Here is a 19,203-nt window from a genome sequence, read left to right on the forward strand (position 1 = left end):
GATTTTTTTTTCATTATAAATTTCACAATATGGATGCAATGCATTCTTGTACAGCGTTCTATGTTGGGGCCAATTTATTCTAACTGTTTAAGGAAATAATTCATTGTAGCGAAGCTCTGATAATCCCATAGTGGAGAATTTCCTTACTGGCAACTCTTCTTCTTCTCCCTCAGTCTGTCTTCTCTTCAGCCACCTGTTCTTCCAATTCGATGAGTTTGTTAGTTCACCATTTGTTAGTTCACCATGGAAGCACCAAATCTACAATTAAAATGTATGTATCTTATAAGATTACATACTGTGTGACGTCATGGGCAGAGGTTGGTAGATAAAAAAGAAAATTAAATAACGAAGAAAAGAGAGAGAGAAAAAAAGGAGATAGAATTGGTTAATTTTGGATTTTAGGTTAATCGTTTGTCGTCTTCAGGTTTGTTGTTGTTTTTTGCGCATGCAACGTGAAGTCATGGGCAGCGACTGATAGATAAAAAAAGATAAAACATAGAATTAAATAACAAAGAAAAGAGAGAAAGACCAAAGAATTAATTTTGAGTTCACATTCGCTGCCGGGCAGCGGCGGAGAAAGGTTGTTCCGATCATAACTCCAGATCATCTTTTTGAGTTATATGACCACGAAATTTGGGAAGAAAAGGAGCTCCTTAGATCACACCTATGCTATTATTGAATCCTCCCAGGAAGTTAACAACATGGATATGACTCTGCCACAGAGTCGGAATAATGAAAACTGTGAAGGAAGTAGCATGGGAGAGACGTCAACACAGGGAGTAGGAGAAGTGAAGGGCTGGACCGAGATAGCTGAAAACTTGAACGACAGTGTCAACAATGCCGGTTCCCGTGCCAAGAGATTGAAGGTTAGTGGAAAGACTGAAGACCAAGCTAAATCTGCCACCACGAAAGATCCCTTAATGACTGCAATAGAAGCAGCCGGCATGGACCAGGACTTGATAATTGAAGAAAATAACACCGCAGACACTAAAGCAGCTGATGTGAATCAAGATATAGTCGGGGACATCACCACGTCCACTGGTAAGGAAAGACTTATGATAACATTTCCAGAAAAATGTAACCTCTCTCTGGAAAACAAATATACCTGGTATATGGCACTATTAAAACAACACCCTGACTGTAGGCCACTCTTTAATTAAGGAAGGGAGGAATATATCACATTAATCAATGGTCAGCAATATAACACCATGATAACAGATGGCTTCCAGGGACAAGTAATGAAACCTATAACTGGCTTACAACGTACTGTGGTCATTTTTGACGTACCTACTTATATAAATGTCAATTTATTACAGTGTGTGTCCACCAGGATTCCAGTGGCTAAAACGACGGATGGTGGGGAAAAATCCAAGGCCACAACTCCTAGGAGCAGTATCAGGACCTATTGACACAGAAACTCACATCATCGTCGGTGTTGGAAGGAAGAGAGTTGCTCCCTATGTTCCAGAGCCAGACCTGTGTCAAAAGTGTAGCAAATGGGGACACAAAAGTTGGCCATGTCGAACTACATATGTGCGATGCAGATACTGTGCTGGGGGACATCTCTCAGAGGAGGAGTGCTGGGAAAAGATTCAACAAAAAGTAGCTGTACCACCGAAATGCTGCAACTGTGGAGGTCAACACAATGCAAGTTCTCCAATATGCCCTAAAAAACCATGCTACAAGACTCTACCACCAAGTATACCAAGTATACCCACCCACTACTGTATACCAAACTGCTCCTCCACCTACAAGAACTGCTTGGAACGTCACAGCAATGCAGGAAGAATTTCCACCTTTGCAACAGGAGAAAGCAACAACTAATTCTACAACTAAGGTGAGGTCACTATCCGTTACTCAGTCAAATAAAGTAAATATAGTGGCTAAAGAGCAGGAACGACTAAGTATAGCAGTGGACAGACTTAATACATTGTTAAATGAAAGTATAGAAGAATTAAGAGCAGATAGAGTAAGGCTTGAGAGAAAGATGAAAGAATACACAGACTCTAAATTTAAAGAAGTGCAGGAATTAGTGCATCAAAACATACAAAAAGTCCAACAGGAAGTACAGGAATTTGTGCAACAAGACATTCAGAAAGTACATCATGAATTATAGGAAACTGTGTATCAAGGCATTCAGAAAGTTCATCAAGAAGTAAAGGAAACTGTGCATCAAGAAATACAGAAGGCTAACTGTCAACAAGCAAAGAATATGGAATCTATCATGGAAAAACTTGAAATTTTGAAAAAGAGAGATAAGGAGAGACATGAAAATTATGAACAGCTATCTAGGAATATAGAACTAATTCTAGAGAAATTTGAAGCCTTCAGAAGAGAAGTCTTAGATAGCCAGAACAATAAACAGTGGCCCCCACCAAAATGATGCAAAACCCTACAATGAATAACAAAATTTTCCATTTATTGACATGGAATGTTAATGGACTAAGAGATAGGGTAACTGATATTCATGCATATATTCTTCAACAGAGCCCTGACTTGATAGCTGTACAGGAAACTGGACCAGAGGTGTATGAACTCAGAGGATATTATCAACATATTCTTAGTTGTGATGATGGAAGCAGTAGAGGTATGGTTACTTATGTTAAGTCTGGACTTGCAGTTACCTTGGTGGAGAAAGGAGTCAATGGGGGAATAGAATATATCACTGTGTGTCTACATTGATCAAATAACTATATATATATCACTAATATGTATGTTCATTCTGGTGCCCTGTACATTGATAATTTACCTCCGCACATATTAGAAGAAAGTACAATTCTCTTGGGTGATCTTAATGCTAGACATGTAGACCTAGGTAGTTTTAAGACTTGTAATACTAATGGCGTAAGGTGGGTAACCTTTCTTAAAGCTAATAATAATGTACAAATTACTGGTGCCAAAGTCCCTACACATGTTCAGGGAGGAAGACTAGATTATGTTGCCTTATTTAATATGCCATTTTGTACGTGTGAAACTAATGTTGTATCATCTCTTCTCAGTGACCACTTTGCCCTTAAGACATATATCCCCCTCTCCACAACCAACATAGTACACAGAAAAAGGTTAAGCATCCCCTCAAGTAAATTTCCTGGGCTCCTGATCAATGTTAAGAAATGGTACAGTAATAACAATATTAATTTACAAGATGCCAATGATATTTATCAGGGATTACTTAAAGTAATTAATGAATATGTAGACAACAACAAGACTAGGCAGAAGCACACTCGTAATCAAAAGAGATCATATGCACATGACCCTGTTATATTAAACTGTCAGGATACAATAGCAGCCTTACAGAGTAGATGGCAAGCACAGCCAAATGATCATGATGTCAAGAGAGCTATGGGAACAGTTGCTAAACATTTGTCTGAGCTAAAGAGAGACATGAGGAAGAAATATTGGGATGAGTTTCTAAATAAAATTCGTAACACCAAATCAATACAGGAAGTTTGGTATCACGTTAATAAGATCAAAGGTAAGAAAACTTCAGTAACCAGTGACTCAAATCCTGCAAAAAAGGTCAAAGATCTCATTAAACAATGGAGTTCTGCTTCTGCTTTGTCTGGTCTGCCTGTTGGACATCAAATTGCTCTGGCAGAGAATAGGTTACAAAGGTTACAATTAGTAAATCATAATGTTAAGTTGGATGATGACACTTGTGTACCTATATCAATAGATGAACTATTATATGCTGTCAAAAGTGGTAAATCAACAGCCCCTGGTGAGGATGGACTTACATATAATATTATAAATGCATTACTGAATATTGACGGGAAAAATCCCATACTAGATATGTTTAATGTGTCTTACAGAAATAGTACGTTACCCCCAGCATGGAAATCAGCCATAATTATACCTGTACCTAAGAGTGATGGGAAATTTCGACCAATCTCACTTACCAGCTGCTTGTGCAAAATGATGGAAAGAATTGTCTTACGTAGGTTAATCTATAAAGTGGGTGATAAAATGTCTGAAAATTTATATGGTTTCATGAAGGGACGTGCTACTAGCGACTGCTTTGTTCATTGCTTAGCTAATACCAATGCTTCTTGTCAAGTATATGTAGATTTGAAAGGTGCCTTTGATAGAGCTAATAAAGAAGTAATACTAGAGGAACTTGTATTGAAGGGAGTCAAAGGAAAGTTATTAGGATGGATACAAGACTATTTGTATAATAGAAAAGGTAAGGTTTGGTTACAGGGAACACTATCAGAAGAAGAAACATTCGAGTTAGGTACCCCCCAAGGTGGAGTTCTAAGTCCTATGCTATACAATATACTAATGGATAAAATTGCTAGATATGAATTTACACAGGGTACCAAAGTCATCATATATGCTGATGACATACTAATACAATGTGATACACCTAAAACACTTAGCAAGGCTGTGAATGAACTTGAACAACTATGTACATACATGGGACTTGTCATAAATGAAAACAAAACTAAATTTCAAGCTAAACAGAAAAAGTGTAGGAAACCTACTGTAAATGGTGAAAAAATTGAGCGTGTCCTTAACTACAAATATTTGGGTGTACAATTAGGTTATAGAAATGCTAATTATTGTATCGAATATGTTAAAAATATGTGTGTATCTAGACTAGCCCCTCTCAAAGTCTTAGCAAATAGAGGGTCAGGTGTTGGTGTACCTATACTTCGCATGTTTTATATATATGTGATACGTTCCCTCATAGACTATGCTTCACTTGTGTTGGTGCAATACAATACACAACAACTTAAATGCTTAGAAGTCGTACAAAATAAGGCAATGAGAATTATTTTAGGGTGTGTTACAACAACTAAGATAGAGGTATTAAGAAGAGAGTTAAGATTACCCAGTATTATTTTAAGAATAGAAGAAATAACGAGTCGAACTGTATGTCGTATAGTGTGTAATGGTACAAACTCTCTCCAAAGAGATATATTAGCATTATATAATGATAATCATGTAACTAACAACCCATATCTTCGCAAATTATGTAAGGTTCTAAGAAAGTTTGATATTATGAACGAATATAATGCCCTAAAAAAAAGTAACTACTATACCACCTGGAATCCATACAATGTAAAAATTGACATTGAAAAGCTAAGTAAACCAAAGGAACAATGGTATAAATACGAATTAAAAGCACATTTTCTTGACAAATTGTCACAATACCCACGGAAACAGGTGGTACATGTGTACTGTGATGGGTCAGTTGAGGGTACCAAGACAGGATGTGGGGTGTTTATAAGGGAATATTCTTCCTCTGAAGAATTTCAAGATTATGAAATTTCAAAAAGACTACCAAATAATTTGTCATCAACCAGAACTGAACTATATGCTATCTTAGAAGGCTTACATATTATTGCGAGTATGGGTAAAAATGTATACTTTTTTGTCGATAGTCAGAGTGCATTATATGAACTTGTATCTTCCTCTCCAGCTGATTGTGATGTTGTTAACAAATGTTTAAATATTATATATAACCTGGAGAGAAACAATACACATATTTATTTTGTATGGGTACCATCCCATATAGGATTGTATTATAATGAAAAAGCAGATAGTCTTGCACGAAATGCAATTAGAGATGTAAACAATATTCCTGGTAATGAATACACATATAAACATATAAGGTCAATAATAAGAAGAAATGTTATTGCTAACATGGATATAGACCTAGATAAATGTTGCGAGAAGGGTAGTGTAAGTAGCAGGCATTATAAGGCAGTATTAAATAATGCAGAGGAATATCCATATGGTAGACATAGTTCCCAAATGGATTTAGTCACTATGAGACTCAGATTTGGATATAAATATTACTGGGAGGTGTACAGGGAAGCTGAACCTGAGCCCTGCACTTTATGTGCAAGGCCGGGAGGACATTCACTACAACATTATGTACAGTATTGCCCAAAAATCGATGAATTTAGACCACAGGGACAATGGAACCCCAATGAGCTCATATGCTATTACATAAATAATGATATCTTAACTAAAATTGTTAAAAAACATCCAATGTTTGCTTTCAAATGTTAAATACAACTGTGATATTATAATATAAACATTTATTTTTGATAAAACTGTAACAAACAAATTAAACATAAAATGTATAAGGGTTAGTTGGCAAGACCCAACTCTCTCCTTTGTTGTACATCAACAATAAACTTATTGAATTGAATGAGAAAGAATCAATTTTGAATTTTAGGAAATCCTCGGGTTTGTTGTTATTTGCGCATGCGCCGTGACGTATGGGCAGAGTAGGTAAAAAAAAAAAAGATAAAAAAATAAAGAACGAATAGATTGATAGATAAAAAGATAGAAATTTATTTAAATAACAAAGAAAAGAGAGAAAGAGGGAGAGAGAATTAATTTTGAAGGAATTACTCGTTGGTCGTCTTCGGGTTTGTTGTCCTTTGCGCATGCGTCGTGACGCCATGGGCAGAGATTGCTAGATAAACAATAAAAAAAAATATGTATATATAATAAATAGATTGATAGATAAAAAATAAACATTTAACTAAATAGCAAAGAAAAGAGAGAAAGAAAAGGAGAAAGAATTAATTTTGAAAGAATTAATCGTTGGTCGTCTTCGGGTTTGTTGTCTTTTGCGCATGCGCCGTGACGTCATGGGCAGAGATTGGTAGATAAAAAAATAGAAAAAAAAAGAAAATGAAATAACGAAGAAAAGAGAGAGAGAGAGAGAAAGAAGGAGAAATAATGAGTTAATTTTGAATTTTGGGTTAATCGTTTGTCGTCTTCAGGTTTGTTTTCTTTTGCGCATGCGTTGTGACGTCATGGGAAGCGATTGATAGATAAAAAATATATAAGTTATAGAACTAAATAACAAAAAAGGGAGAGAGAAACAGCGAAAGAAAAAAAGGAGAAATAATTAATTTTGAATTTTAGGTTAATCGTTGGTCGTCTTCGGGTTTGCTGTCTTTTGCGCATGCGTCGTGACGTCATGGGCAGAGATTGGTAGATAAAAAAAATAGAAAAAAAAGAAAATTAAATAACGAAGAAAAGAAAGAAAGAAGAAAGAATGAGTTAATTTTGAATTTTGGGTTTGTTGTCTGTCGTTTGTCGTCCGTCGTCTTCGGGTTTGTTGTTTTCTTTTGCGCATGCGCCGTGACGTCATGGAGAGCGATTGATAGATAAAAAAAATTGTAAGTCATGGAACTAAATAACAAAAAAGGGATAGAAAAATAGAGAAAGAAAAGAAGAAAAAAATTATTTTGAATTTTAGGTTAATCGTTGGTCGTCTTCGGGTTTGTTCTCTTTTGCGCATGCGCCGTGACGTCATGGGCAGAGATTGGTAGATAAAAAAAAATAGAAAAAAGAAAAGAAAATGAAATAACGAAGAAAATAGAGAAAGAAAGAAAGAAGGAGAAAGAATGAGTTGATTTTGAATTTTGGGTTAATCGTTTGTCGTCTTCGGGTTTGTTGTTTTCTTTTGCGCATGCGCCGTGACGTCATAGACAGCGATTGGTAGATAAAAAATTATAAAACATCAAAATCATAAAACAGAGGGAAAGAGAAAAAGAAAAGAAGGCGAAAGAATTAATTTTGAATTTTAGGTTAATCGTTGGTCATCTTTGGGTTTATTGTCTTTAGCGCGTGCGCCGTGACGTCATGGGCAGAGATTAGTAGATAAAAAAAAAAAAAAAAAATAACGAAGAAATAGATTGATAGATAAGAAAATAATAAAACATAAGCGCCCCTCACTAGCGCCTCCACGTCCTGGGCTAGTTAGGGAAGGGCCTCGTCTCCTCGTCTTCAGTTGAGCCCTTAACACCTCCGGTTGCCGCCTCCTGCCACGCCGGAGAGCCCCAGCCACACTGTCGTAACATCGCAGTTGCGCGGGGGTTAAGTGCTCCAGCACTTCCAACGCCTGCCCTTTCAGCACACTCACTAGCTGAAAGGCCTTCTCTTCCTGTGACCAATTTTGACGAGCTGCAACCACATCGTACTGTGCCTGGTATGCGTCCCAAGACACTTTCCCGTCATATTCAATCACCCAGACGTTTCCATGTGAGCAACAGGCGGTCCTCGGTAATTGTACGGGGGTGATTAGAGATGCAGGTGGCGGCGAGAGGCTACGTCTTAGGGTGCATCTCCACTATGCCGCTCGGCTTTGCCACACAGTCAGTACGTGCCACGCAACGCAAGATGAGTGACGAGGACGATGCAGTTCTGTTGACAGCGGCTGCTATAATTACCGATTTTTGTGTACCTGCTCGCAGAAAAAGAAGATTTTGGGTTCGTCCAAGTCTCAGGAGTCCAAATATATACAGTGCAAGTGATTTAATGAAAGACTTGATTTTAGACAATGCAAACGAGTTAAATTTAGAATATCGATGTGATATGGGATTTCGATTTTTATTTTTTTTCGCATGACAAACATTGACTTTCAGACTGTTGGATCTCATTGATCCTGCTACTGCTGTATCTGAGAAAGCTGTCGATTTGCCGTGATATGATTGTAATGTAAGATGTGACATATGGACTTGTATCTGGCCAACCTAGGTTACATTGCACTCTGGATAAGTGTAGGTGAGGGAGGATGGTAGTTTTGTGATATGTCACAGAGGTAAATGCAACGAGGAAGTCTAGTAATAAATACTGAGCTGGACATTTCCGTAGTCCAGTGTAGGTAATCACCTCGTACCACCATTCATAGTGATATTCGTACGTGATTAAACCTATTTTAATTTAGGGAATACAATAACAAGACAAACCAATTGTAATTTTATCTTTTTCTACCATATACTTCTGAATTTAAGAAAAGGGACATTACGGACATAATCCCGCTGATGACGTCATGTCTCCAGCATGACGTATCTATCCGTGTTGATGACGATTTTCCGCAGGACGGCAACACTATCGGCCGCCTGGCGCCCACACCTAGAGAAGCCGATCGGCTTCCTTTGATGAGAGACCGCCACCGTTCGGGCTAGGATCGGCTTACGCTGCAAAACAACGGTCACGTCTTCACTGACTCGGCCTTGCCGATCATGCCAGCCGATCGGCATAGTGGGGATACACCCTTAGAGGTTCATTGATATTTTGTGTCAACTACATAAAATGATAAACAAAAATACATCATTGGTTATTGTGGACCACAATGGAAATAAGCTCAAAGGCTTTTTTACGTTAATCCTCTGCAATTGTTATTTCAAACTATGTGTTCTTTTCATTATCTGCACTTTACGTATATTCATTCAATGCAAACTTATTACTATTATTATTGACGTAAGTGGAGTAGGAAACACAGGAGTCTTAGTCTGAGTTTATCCCAGACTAGTTTCGCAGGTATGCTTGTATGAAAAAGCATACCTGCGATACTAGTCAGAAATAAACTCAGACTAACTCAACCTGTCAGAACGTCTCAACATTATGACCCTCAATTCTCACTGTTTTAGTAAACTTCACACAATTTATGTAATTCACAGGAAGTGTGCGCGCGCAGGCTTCCTACGAGAAGTGAGTAGGATTCACTTCCCGCATGCGCTTGCAAAGGAGACTGGCCCCTGTGCTTGAGGGGGGGGGGGTCTGACAAGTGAACGACGGGCGGTTCCCTAAAGGGAGAATATAGTTGGTTCCCAGCGAGTTTGAGCGTAATTGACCGTAGTCAGACAGGGGGCGGATCCCACGAATGGGGAAGAGTAGATAGCAGAGAGCGGGGGTAGGACGATGCTGACAATCAAGCAGCGGCGGGAGTCTCCCTAAAAATGAAGGGAAGAGTTGGTCTCTAATGGGGACAGAAAGCGTTACTAACAGAAATGGGCGATACTTGAAGCGTAAATTGGTCCTGTGGGGGGGCAGTGCGGTGACCAATGTGGACGAGTATAGACTTGTATAAATATCTCTTTTCCTCCGAGCACAAATCTAAAAACAGAGAATTGCGTGACTCGGGAAATGTGTCAAATGCACACCACTGCAGAAAGTACATTGTTTGGATTTGTCTAAAATGTTATTCCACTTGCCAGCGTCAACGAAGAAGTCTTGCGTGTGCCGGAACGGTCAGCAGTTGGGGCTAGGAGAGACGTCTGATCTCTGCTGAGCCTGAGTTGTTATTGTTACTATCATTATCATATCATTATCATTATTATTATCTATACACAGGAGGACTCCATACAATTATGATAATGAACTTGCCCGCCAAGCAATGAGTCAAACAAATCTATATAATATTTTTATTTGTGAAACATACATATTAACAATTATTAACCAAACTCTACTTTCCAGCGTAAAAAAATGCAAATATAGAAAATGCACAACCACCGTGCCCCTGGTCATCCAAATAAACAGCAAACCCATCTATAACTTCAATGAGGTACCTCTTCGACGAGCTTAATTACAATAAAGACACCAATTAGCGAACCCACTTTGAAACTCAGTCGACATATTACAACCATCTGCCCAAAATCTTAACCAACTGGAACTAACTTCCCTTGGCATAAAAAAACTGACTAATAATGAAGAAATTGCACTAGGAAATTTAATACAATCGTAGCACACTCCGTGTTGACCAACCTGTGTCTAGGTAGTGAGTGGTGCAATAGATATTCTTGCTATAATGCCACTTGGTTTAAGTAGAGACGAATTCGGTTACGATCTTTTGTTTTTTAAGTTTCCAAATATCAAAATACTTTTGTGTCAGAGTAACAAGCTAAATGACGAACAAGGAGAAATTAAGCCTATATGAATGTTAGACACACTGTTGAGGTTTTCTTACGGAAATCTAGAATATCGTAACCGAAATATTTTCTAGTTAGGTGAAATAGCAAAACCGCCATCTTTAAGGATTACTTCGCTTCTCTCCAGTATGGGTCAACACGTGACAAATAAGGTTAATTTCTACTGTGGCTACCCACGTGTCGTTTGAGACTATTCTTTCGTGAGAAAGCTGCATCACACAGGTCAATCTTGAAAGGCTCTTCTCCAGTATGGGTTATCATATGATATTTGAGGTTACTCTCTTTTGAGAAAGCTGCATCTCACGTTACAAAGGAAAGGTTTCTCTCCTGTGTGGGTCATCGTGTGATGTTTGAGAGCACACTTTGTTGAGAGAGATCCATCGCAAAGGCTACACTTGTTGCGCTTCTCCAGTGTGGGTCATCATGTGGGATTTGAGATTACTCTTTAGTCTGAAAGCTGCACTGCAGATATCACATTGGAAAGGCTTCTCTCCAGTGTGAGTCATCACGTGATATTTGAGAGTGCTCTTTAGTGAGAAAGTTGCATCGCACAGGTCACACTTGAAAGGCTTCTCTCCAGTGTGGGTCATCATGTGAGATTTGAGATTACACTTTCGTGAGAAATCTGCATCGCACAGGTCACACTTGAAAGGCTTTTCTCCAGTGTGGGTCCTTATGTGACCTTTGAGACTACTCTTTTGTGAGAAAGCTGCATCGCAAATATCACATTGGAAAGGTTTCTCTCCTGTGTGGGTCATCACGTGATCCTTAAGAGAACTCTTATGTGAGAGAGTTGTATCACACAGATCACAAGTGAAAGACTTCTCTCCAGAGTGGGTCGCTACGTGTCGTTTGAGATTACTCGTATGTGAGAAAGCTGCATCACACAGGGCACATTTGAAAGGCTTCTCTCCTGTGTGGGCCCTGATGTGACATTTGAGATTACTTTTTTGTGAGAAAGTTGCTTCACAAATGTCACAGTGGAAAGGCTTCTCTCCTGTGTGTGTCATGATGTGATATTTGAGATTACACTTTTGTGAGAAAGCTGCATCACACTGGTCACATTGGAAAGGCTTTTCTCCAGTGTGGGTCATCATGTGATTTTTGAGAGCAGTCTTTCCTGAGAGAATTACATCGCACGGGTCACATTTGAAAGGCTTTTCTCCAACGTGGGTCGTTGCATGTTGTTTCAGGTCATACGTTGCATTGAAAGCTGCATCGCAGAGGGCACACTTGAAAGACTTTTCTCCAGTGTGGGTCATCATGTGTCGTTTGAGATCATTCCTTTGTGCGAAAGATGCATCACAGAGGTCACATTTGAAAGTCTTGTCTCCAGTGTGGGACATCACTTGTTATTCAAAAACACTAATTCATGAGAAATCTGCATCAAGCAAGTCATATTGGAAAATTTTCTCTCCAGTGTGAATCATCACATGATATCTAAGACAACTCACGAGACAGGTAAGTCACAGACGCCACACAGGATTTGTTATATGACCAATTTAAGGAATCTTCGGATACCCTCCTCCAATGAAATGATGATATTTACCCTCGACCTGAAAGAAAATATATGACAAGTCTGACATCTAACTTTTTAAGTACCACGAGCATATACAAATAGTGGGGCATTAACCAAAATACAGTAGGGGAAGGGAACAAACAACTCATATCATATAAGAAATTTAAAGGAATAAGAAACAAAAAGAAGGTTGAGCAAATGATAGCACTGATGATGTTGAATAAATACAGAAAAGAGATAGAGGAAACGATAAACAAATACTTGTATAATGTATTATACAATAACATAGAAATAAGTAATCTTTGTTAAATTTTAATTTAGGATCACTATACACACAACAACAACAACAACAACACCGAAGGATGTCATAAATCAACATTTGAGATTCATGAGAATCTGCTACTTATTTTTATTGCAATTTTTTTTTTTTTTTCATTTTGCAGTGAAGTCCCCATACCCTAACATCAGGATTGGAGGGGTATTGGTACATGCAGTTGATACTTTAGGGTCTATATGGGGCGCCCCTACAGACCAGAGCCACACATCCTTTTGTCTGTGATAGAGGAAAACTCTGTTCATAGGGCAATGACACTTTTATACTACGACTGTCCCTACGTTATGCTGTCCCCCAACCCCTTGTTACTGTCCTGTACCATTTCTCTGAATATTCATTTTCTTTTTTCGCCTATCCTGTGGTGGGGGAAGAGAATGCTACCACCAAGTCTTTCCACTTGAGTCGTGAAAGGCTTAAAAAAAAAAAAAAAAAAAAAAAAAAAAAAAAAAAGGACGGTAGATGGGATTAGGAGTCCTGCTAGCTGTAGTCCCAAAAGGGGACATTCATAAACGAAAAAGTAAAGATATAAGAGGGTCTGGGAGTTTTCCAACCAGTACCCTAAGGTTTGGGTCTTTTAATGTGCGTGGATGTGGTACAGATGAGAGTAAAAGGGATGAGATAGGCAGTATGTTTGTGAGAAGAAAGATGAATGTGCTGGCTTTGAGTGAATCTAAAATGAAAGGAAAGGGCAACTGTGAGTTTGGGAGTGTAGCTGGGAGGTACTCAGGATTGAAGAGTGGACGAGGGAGAGAAGGGGTGGCTATACTAGTAAGTGAAGAGATAAGTAAGTGTGTAGTGGAGTGGAAGGAGGTTCCCTCAAGGTTTATGTGGATGAAGGTGAAGCTGGGAAGGGAGATGTGGGTTTTTGTAAGTGCGTATGGGCCTGGTAGTGATTAGAGCGAAGAGGAAAGGGAGGCTTTTTGGGTAGATATAAATGAGTGCACAGAGGGATTAGAAGGAAATGTCAATGTAGTTGTATTGGGAGACCTTAATGCTAGGGTAGGAATTCAGCCAATAGACGGAGTGATTGAAAGTATGGAGTTCCAGGTAAAAATCGTAGTGGAGAATTGATGGTGGAGATGTGTCTTGAAAGAGACTTCATGATAGCAAATAAAGTGTTTAGGAAGAAAGTCAAGCATAAGTACACATGGGAGAAGGTGGTGGATGGAAGGGTGGCAGATAGAGCGTTAATGGACTATATTGTGGTGACCAGGAGTATGGTAGGAAGAGTTAAGGATGTACATGTTATAAAGGGAGAGAGTGGGGGAATATCAGATCATTTTCTTGTGGAAGGTAAATTGAGAGTGGAGAATAGGTGGAGAAAGAGGAAAAGGGCAGAAGGTAGGGAGGTATTTAGAGTGAACTGCTTAAATGAGAAAAAAAAAAGGAGGAGTATAAGAATAAGCCGAGGGAGGAGTGGGAGGGAGTAAAGGATAGATTAGAACTAGGAGTGGAGGAGGAATGGGGATGGTTCAAGGAGGGAGTCATAAGGTGTGCAAGGATGGTGTGTGGAACAAGGAGGGGGGAGGAAATAGAAGGAAGGGTAGTGAGTGGTGGGATGAGGAAGCAAAGAAGGGTGTAGATGAGAGGAAACAGGCATTTATAGATTGGCTACAAATTAGGACGAGGGAATCGTATGACAGGTACAAAGTAAAGAGAAGGGAAGTTAGGCATAAGATAAAGGAAGCAAAGAGGAGAGCAGATGTGAAATGGGGTAAGAGTATGACAGAAAACTTTGAAACCAATAAAAAGATGTTTTGAAAGGAAATTGACAGAGGAAGAGGAGGCGAATCAAGGAGAGAAGAAATGGTAAAAGGTGCAGATGGAGAGATGATAATGGAAGAGAAGGCAGTGAGAGGAAGGTGGGCAGAGTATTTTAGGGAGTTGCTAAATGTGAAGGAGGATAGGGAGGGAAGGGTAGTTGCAACAGGAAGCGCAAAGAAAATGAGAGTGATGAGTGAGGAAAATGAAGGAGAAATAGGGAAGGATGAAGTGAAAGCAGCTGTTAAGATGATGATAGCAAGTAAGGCACCTGGGTTGGATGGATGCCATGCAGAATGTCTGAAGAAAGGAGGTACAGTTATGGTGGACTGGCTGGTGAGGTTATTTAATGTTTGTTTAAGAGAGGGTAGAGTGCCGGAGGACTGGAGGAGTGCCTGTATAGTTCCGCTTTACAAGAGAAAGGGGGACAAGTGTGAGTGTAGTAGTTTCAGAGGGATCAGCTTGTTGAGTGTAGTTGGCAAGGCATATGGGAGGGTCTTGATTGAGAGGATTAGGAGAGGAACAAAGGGAGTAATTGGTGAGGAACAGTGTGGTTTTAGGACAGGTAGGGGTTATATAGATCAGATATTTGTGGTAAGACAGATATGTGAGAAAGCTATAGGAAAAGGTAAGGATGGATCTGGAAAAGGCTTATGACAGGGTAGACAGGAAGGCACTGTGGGAGGTACTGCAGATATATGGGATAGGAGGAAAGTTGTTAAGAGCAGTCAAGAGTTTTTACGACAGTAGTAGAGCTTGTGTTAGGATGAGAAATGGAGAGAGTGAATGGTTTGAGGTAAAGGTGGGACTTCATCAGGGATGTGTTATGTCATCTTAGCTGTTCAATTGATACATGGATGGGGTGTTGTGAGAGGTAAATGCAAGAGTAGTGGGTCAGGGATTGGAGATGGTTTAAAAAATGGAGAAAAGTTGGAGATAAACCAGTTGCTTTTTGCTGACAACACTGCTTGTAGCAGGATCAGAGGAGGGATTGAGGAAGCTAGGGACAGAGTTTGAGAAGATGTGCGAAAGAAGGAAGTTGAAGATAAATGTGAGTAAAGTAAGGTGATGAGATGTACAAAGGGAGAGTGACAGCAGGCTGGAAGTGAGCATTAAGGGTGAAAGACTAGAGGAAGTGGATAGTTTTAGATACTTGGGTGCGAATGTGGCAGGAGAGGGAGGAGTGTGGGTGGAGGTAGAATGTAGATTGAGAGAAATGAGTAAATGCCTTGCTGGATCAAAAAGTGTAATGAGAAATAGACATCTAGAAATGGATGTTAAGAGGAGGTTATATGAAGGAGTGATTGTGCCAACAGCACTGTATGGGGCAGAAACATGGAACATAAGTGAGGAAGAAAGGAATTTGAATGTGTTTGAGATGAAATGTCTGAGAAATATGATAGGGGTTACTAGGCTGGATAGAGTGAGAAATGAGGTGAGGAGAACAGGGGTGGAAATGGAGCTAGGAGATAGGGTTGATGAAAGAGTATTAGGATGGTTTGGACACATGGAAAGAATGAGTGAAGAAAGATTAGTAAAAGAAGTGTGGAAGGCAGAGGTGGAAGAAGTGAATATGAAAGGGCATCCTAGGATGAGATGGATGATGGATGGGGTGAAAGGGGCATCACAAAAAAAAAAAAAAAAAAAAAAAAAGAATGTCTGTGGAGGAAGGATGGGAGAGGACAGAAGATAGGGGTTACTGGAGAATGCTTGCGTGTGGATGATGCTGTGATGCATGAAAAGGGAGAGTGTGGGGAATGGGGAGTGAGGAAATATGTACGAGAAAAAAATTGATGCATTCTGCATGAGGGGACGGAGAGAGGGGGTCGCCAAATTTATGAAGTGGCCTTGCTGAGGATGTGCTCTGTCTTGCGACAATGTTTCTGACCCAGGGCAGTGGTCAGGATGCAGGGATGACCCATCATCCAGGAGGTGCCAAGATGAGAGGGAGGGGGGAGGGGAGTGGAATATATAGGAAATGGAATGGGTGGGAGTGGTTTTTATGCCTTTTTCTTTTTGGCTACCCCTCGTGTAAAGGGGGAAAATCCTTTGGTATATGTATGTACCACCAGAAGCTTATAGATAAAAATACAAATTGTTGATTTTTCACATTTCTGTGTGAGAAGTAAATTACTTCTAATCAATGTATCCTAACCTAGATTCACTGCTCCCTTCCATCAAATAATAAAACAAGGCGTATGATTGGTATTATACTTATTCAGTAAAAACACCCAGTATTATAAGTAAATTGTGTGAATCTATGTGCCTCGTAGCAATCTTACACATAATTCAACAAAATATTTAAGTTTTTAGGTTTTGGGGTATACTACTATTTTGAGAACATTCTGATACAAAGTATATTACTTGCTCATGTTTCAGAACTATGATGAAAATATACAAATACATTGAGGCATTAACCAAAGTACAGCAAGTTAAGAGAACAAACAATTTGTACCAAAGAAGCTTAAAGGAAGAAGAAAATGGACGATTGAAAAATAGAGACTGGTAGGTGAAAATGAGCAGAGAATTAAGAAATCATTTACTTCTCTCAATCTACATTCTACCTCCACTCCTCCCTTTCCTGCCACACTTACAAAGGATTACAAAGGTGGAGCATGCCGACAGGAAACCTTTTGGTCCATATCTAGGTCGGATGCAAAAAAAAAATCATAAGATATTAAATAAAAACTATAATAATGTAAATAACAAATAAAATACATAAATAAATGCATGGGTATAATTAAATAATAAACAAACAGGTATATAGTAAATAATGATAAGTTGACATATAACTGATAATAAATGAAAATCAAAGAGACAAATTATAACAAAACAAAAACAAATAATATAACATAAATTATAATCATTACAGCATCTTGCTTGGGTGTTTATCTAAATGATTCTTAAAGCTTCTTACTGACCTACATTGCACTACCTGTGCAGGAAGTTTATTCCATTCATTAACTACACGGTTGGCAAAGTTGTTTCTACCTACTTCTAAATTGAACCTATTTCCGGACAGTTTGAGACCAATGTTTCTTGTCTGATTCTCATTCAATGTGAAAATTTTGTCACTTTTGATGTTGTCAATTCCCTTTAGAATTTTAAAGACCTGTATCAAGTCACCTCTGAGTCTATGCTTTATTGGGGAAAACAGATTCATATGTTTTAGTCGATTTTTGTATGATTTATTTTTTATATTTGGAATCAGTTTTGTGGCTCGCCGTTGTACTTTTTCCAGTCTGTCAATATCTTTAATGAGATTCGGTGACCATACGGAAACAGCATATTCCAAATGTGGACGAACTAACGATTTATATAGCTTGTTAATGAGTGATGGACTTTTGAAATCAAAAGATCGCGCAGTCCTAAAATCTTATTTGCTTTCTCAGAGGCTGAAATACACTGCTTGAATGATTTGAGGTCGTTACTGATAATTACGCCGAGACCTTTTTCACTATCCACTTTTGTTAACGAATTTCCAAATAACTTGTAATCGTACTTACTGTTATTTTTACTTATGTGCATTACCTTGCATTTACTTGTGTTAAATTTCATTTGCCACTTTTCAGACCATTGCTGTACAAGATGATGAGGGATAAATGATGCAGATAACTGGAAAAGAAGAGAAATCTTGGTCAAATTCTCGCAGATATCTACACCAACCCAACGATCAATGATGTCAGATAACAACGTTTATGTGATCCTTGCTAACCCTTTACTGGTTTCCATTTGTCGGGGAACACTTCCCCCCCCCCTTACACACAGGCCTAAAAATAAAACAAAAATTATGTTTATCATCCTTGAGTGAAAAAAAATAAATAATAAATAATAATAATCCCTACCTAAACTTAGGTTAGGTTACACTCACCCCCACATCCCAACTCAGTTTCATCAGCAACTAAATTAAGGTACAAGATGGGAATAGCTTGTTTATAGTTTTTTGGGCACTTAAAATGAATTACAAATAAATTGTTGTGAAAACTGGATGGAAATAACATCAACCCAGACAACATCAACTAATGAAATGATAAAGAAAATTACCTGGTATTTTTTCAGAAGTGCACACCTCACCCCCGCATTAGAAAATTGAATATTAATTTTGTAAATTATAATACATCAACAAATACATGTTCACGATTATTCAGCATATATATATATATATATATGTATATTATATATATATATATATATATATATACATACATATATATATATATATATATATATATATATATATATATATATATATATATATATATATATATATATATATATATTATCCTACGACTACACTAACCAAAAGCAAAGTCGAACAAATAAGTTAAAGGGTGCACTCGTGTCCACGCAAAAAACCATTACCACACAATAAATAAATGTACATGATTGACGAGTGTCCATAATGATAACACTAACTTGTTACCTACACGACGGTTGTGCTTGCAATTCCTATGCCACTTGTTTGTATCCAATTAATACTAAGTGGACTTGTAGAGTGAATTCCTGAAATTGGAATTTCGTTCCGAGAAAGACGAAGTGGCAGCCCTCTAAGAAGATTGTACACAAAAAGTTTTAGTTCATTTGTGTACAAGGACGCGATATAGCGTTAGAAAAATAAATATTAATTTTGCAGATTATAATACATGAAGGTAATATGCGATTTTTTTTGCGGAAATAAAAATAAAGATACCTTAATACAAACAAATATACTAAGTCACTAAGTGTTGTCTGCCCGGTCGAGTTGATGTCTGGTGTACGGCTTATTGCTGGGTGGCCATTTCCAAATTTCCAAAAAGGACACTGCATTTCGATTATTATAATATATAGTAATATATATATATCTAAGTCTAAATTAAAATATTCTTCTAAAAAACGCTGTGGAAGTCGGGGACAGGTGGTATTACGGT

General features: G+C 38.3%; 1 protein-coding gene across 3 annotated transcripts; it reads right to left on the reverse strand.

Moving 5' to 3' along the window:
* Positions 1–10,218: 10,218 nt before the first annotated feature.
* Positions 10,219–18,851, reverse strand: LOC143030776 (uncharacterized). 3 transcript variants are annotated; one of them, XM_076193989.1, is made up of 5 exons: positions 18,724–18,851; positions 18,012–18,066; positions 17,828–17,911; positions 16,840–16,940; positions 10,219–12,238 (listed from the first exon to the last, which is right to left on the reverse strand). In XM_076193989.1, the coding sequence occupies exon 5, from the start codon at positions 12,026–12,028 to the stop codon at positions 11,072–11,074; it is 957 nt and encodes a 318-aa protein (XP_076050104.1). In that variant the 5' UTR covers positions 12,029–12,238; positions 16,840–16,940; positions 17,828–17,911; positions 18,012–18,066; positions 18,724–18,851; the 3' UTR covers positions 10,219–11,071. The 3 variants fall into 3 exon arrangements, with proteins under 3 accessions (XP_076050104.1, XP_076050105.1, XP_076050106.1); XM_076193990.1 differs by lacking the exon at positions 16,840–16,940; XM_076193991.1 differs by lacking the exons at positions 16,840–16,940; positions 18,012–18,066.
* Between the last annotated feature and the right edge of the window lie 352 nt (positions 18,852–19,203).

This window comes from Oratosquilla oratoria, chromosome 12 (genome assembly GCF_046742065.1).
Source record: "Oratosquilla oratoria isolate Oo_2021 chromosome 12, ASM4674206v1, whole genome shotgun sequence".
NCBI lineage: Eukaryota > Metazoa > Arthropoda > Malacostraca > Stomatopoda > Squillidae > Oratosquilla > Oratosquilla oratoria.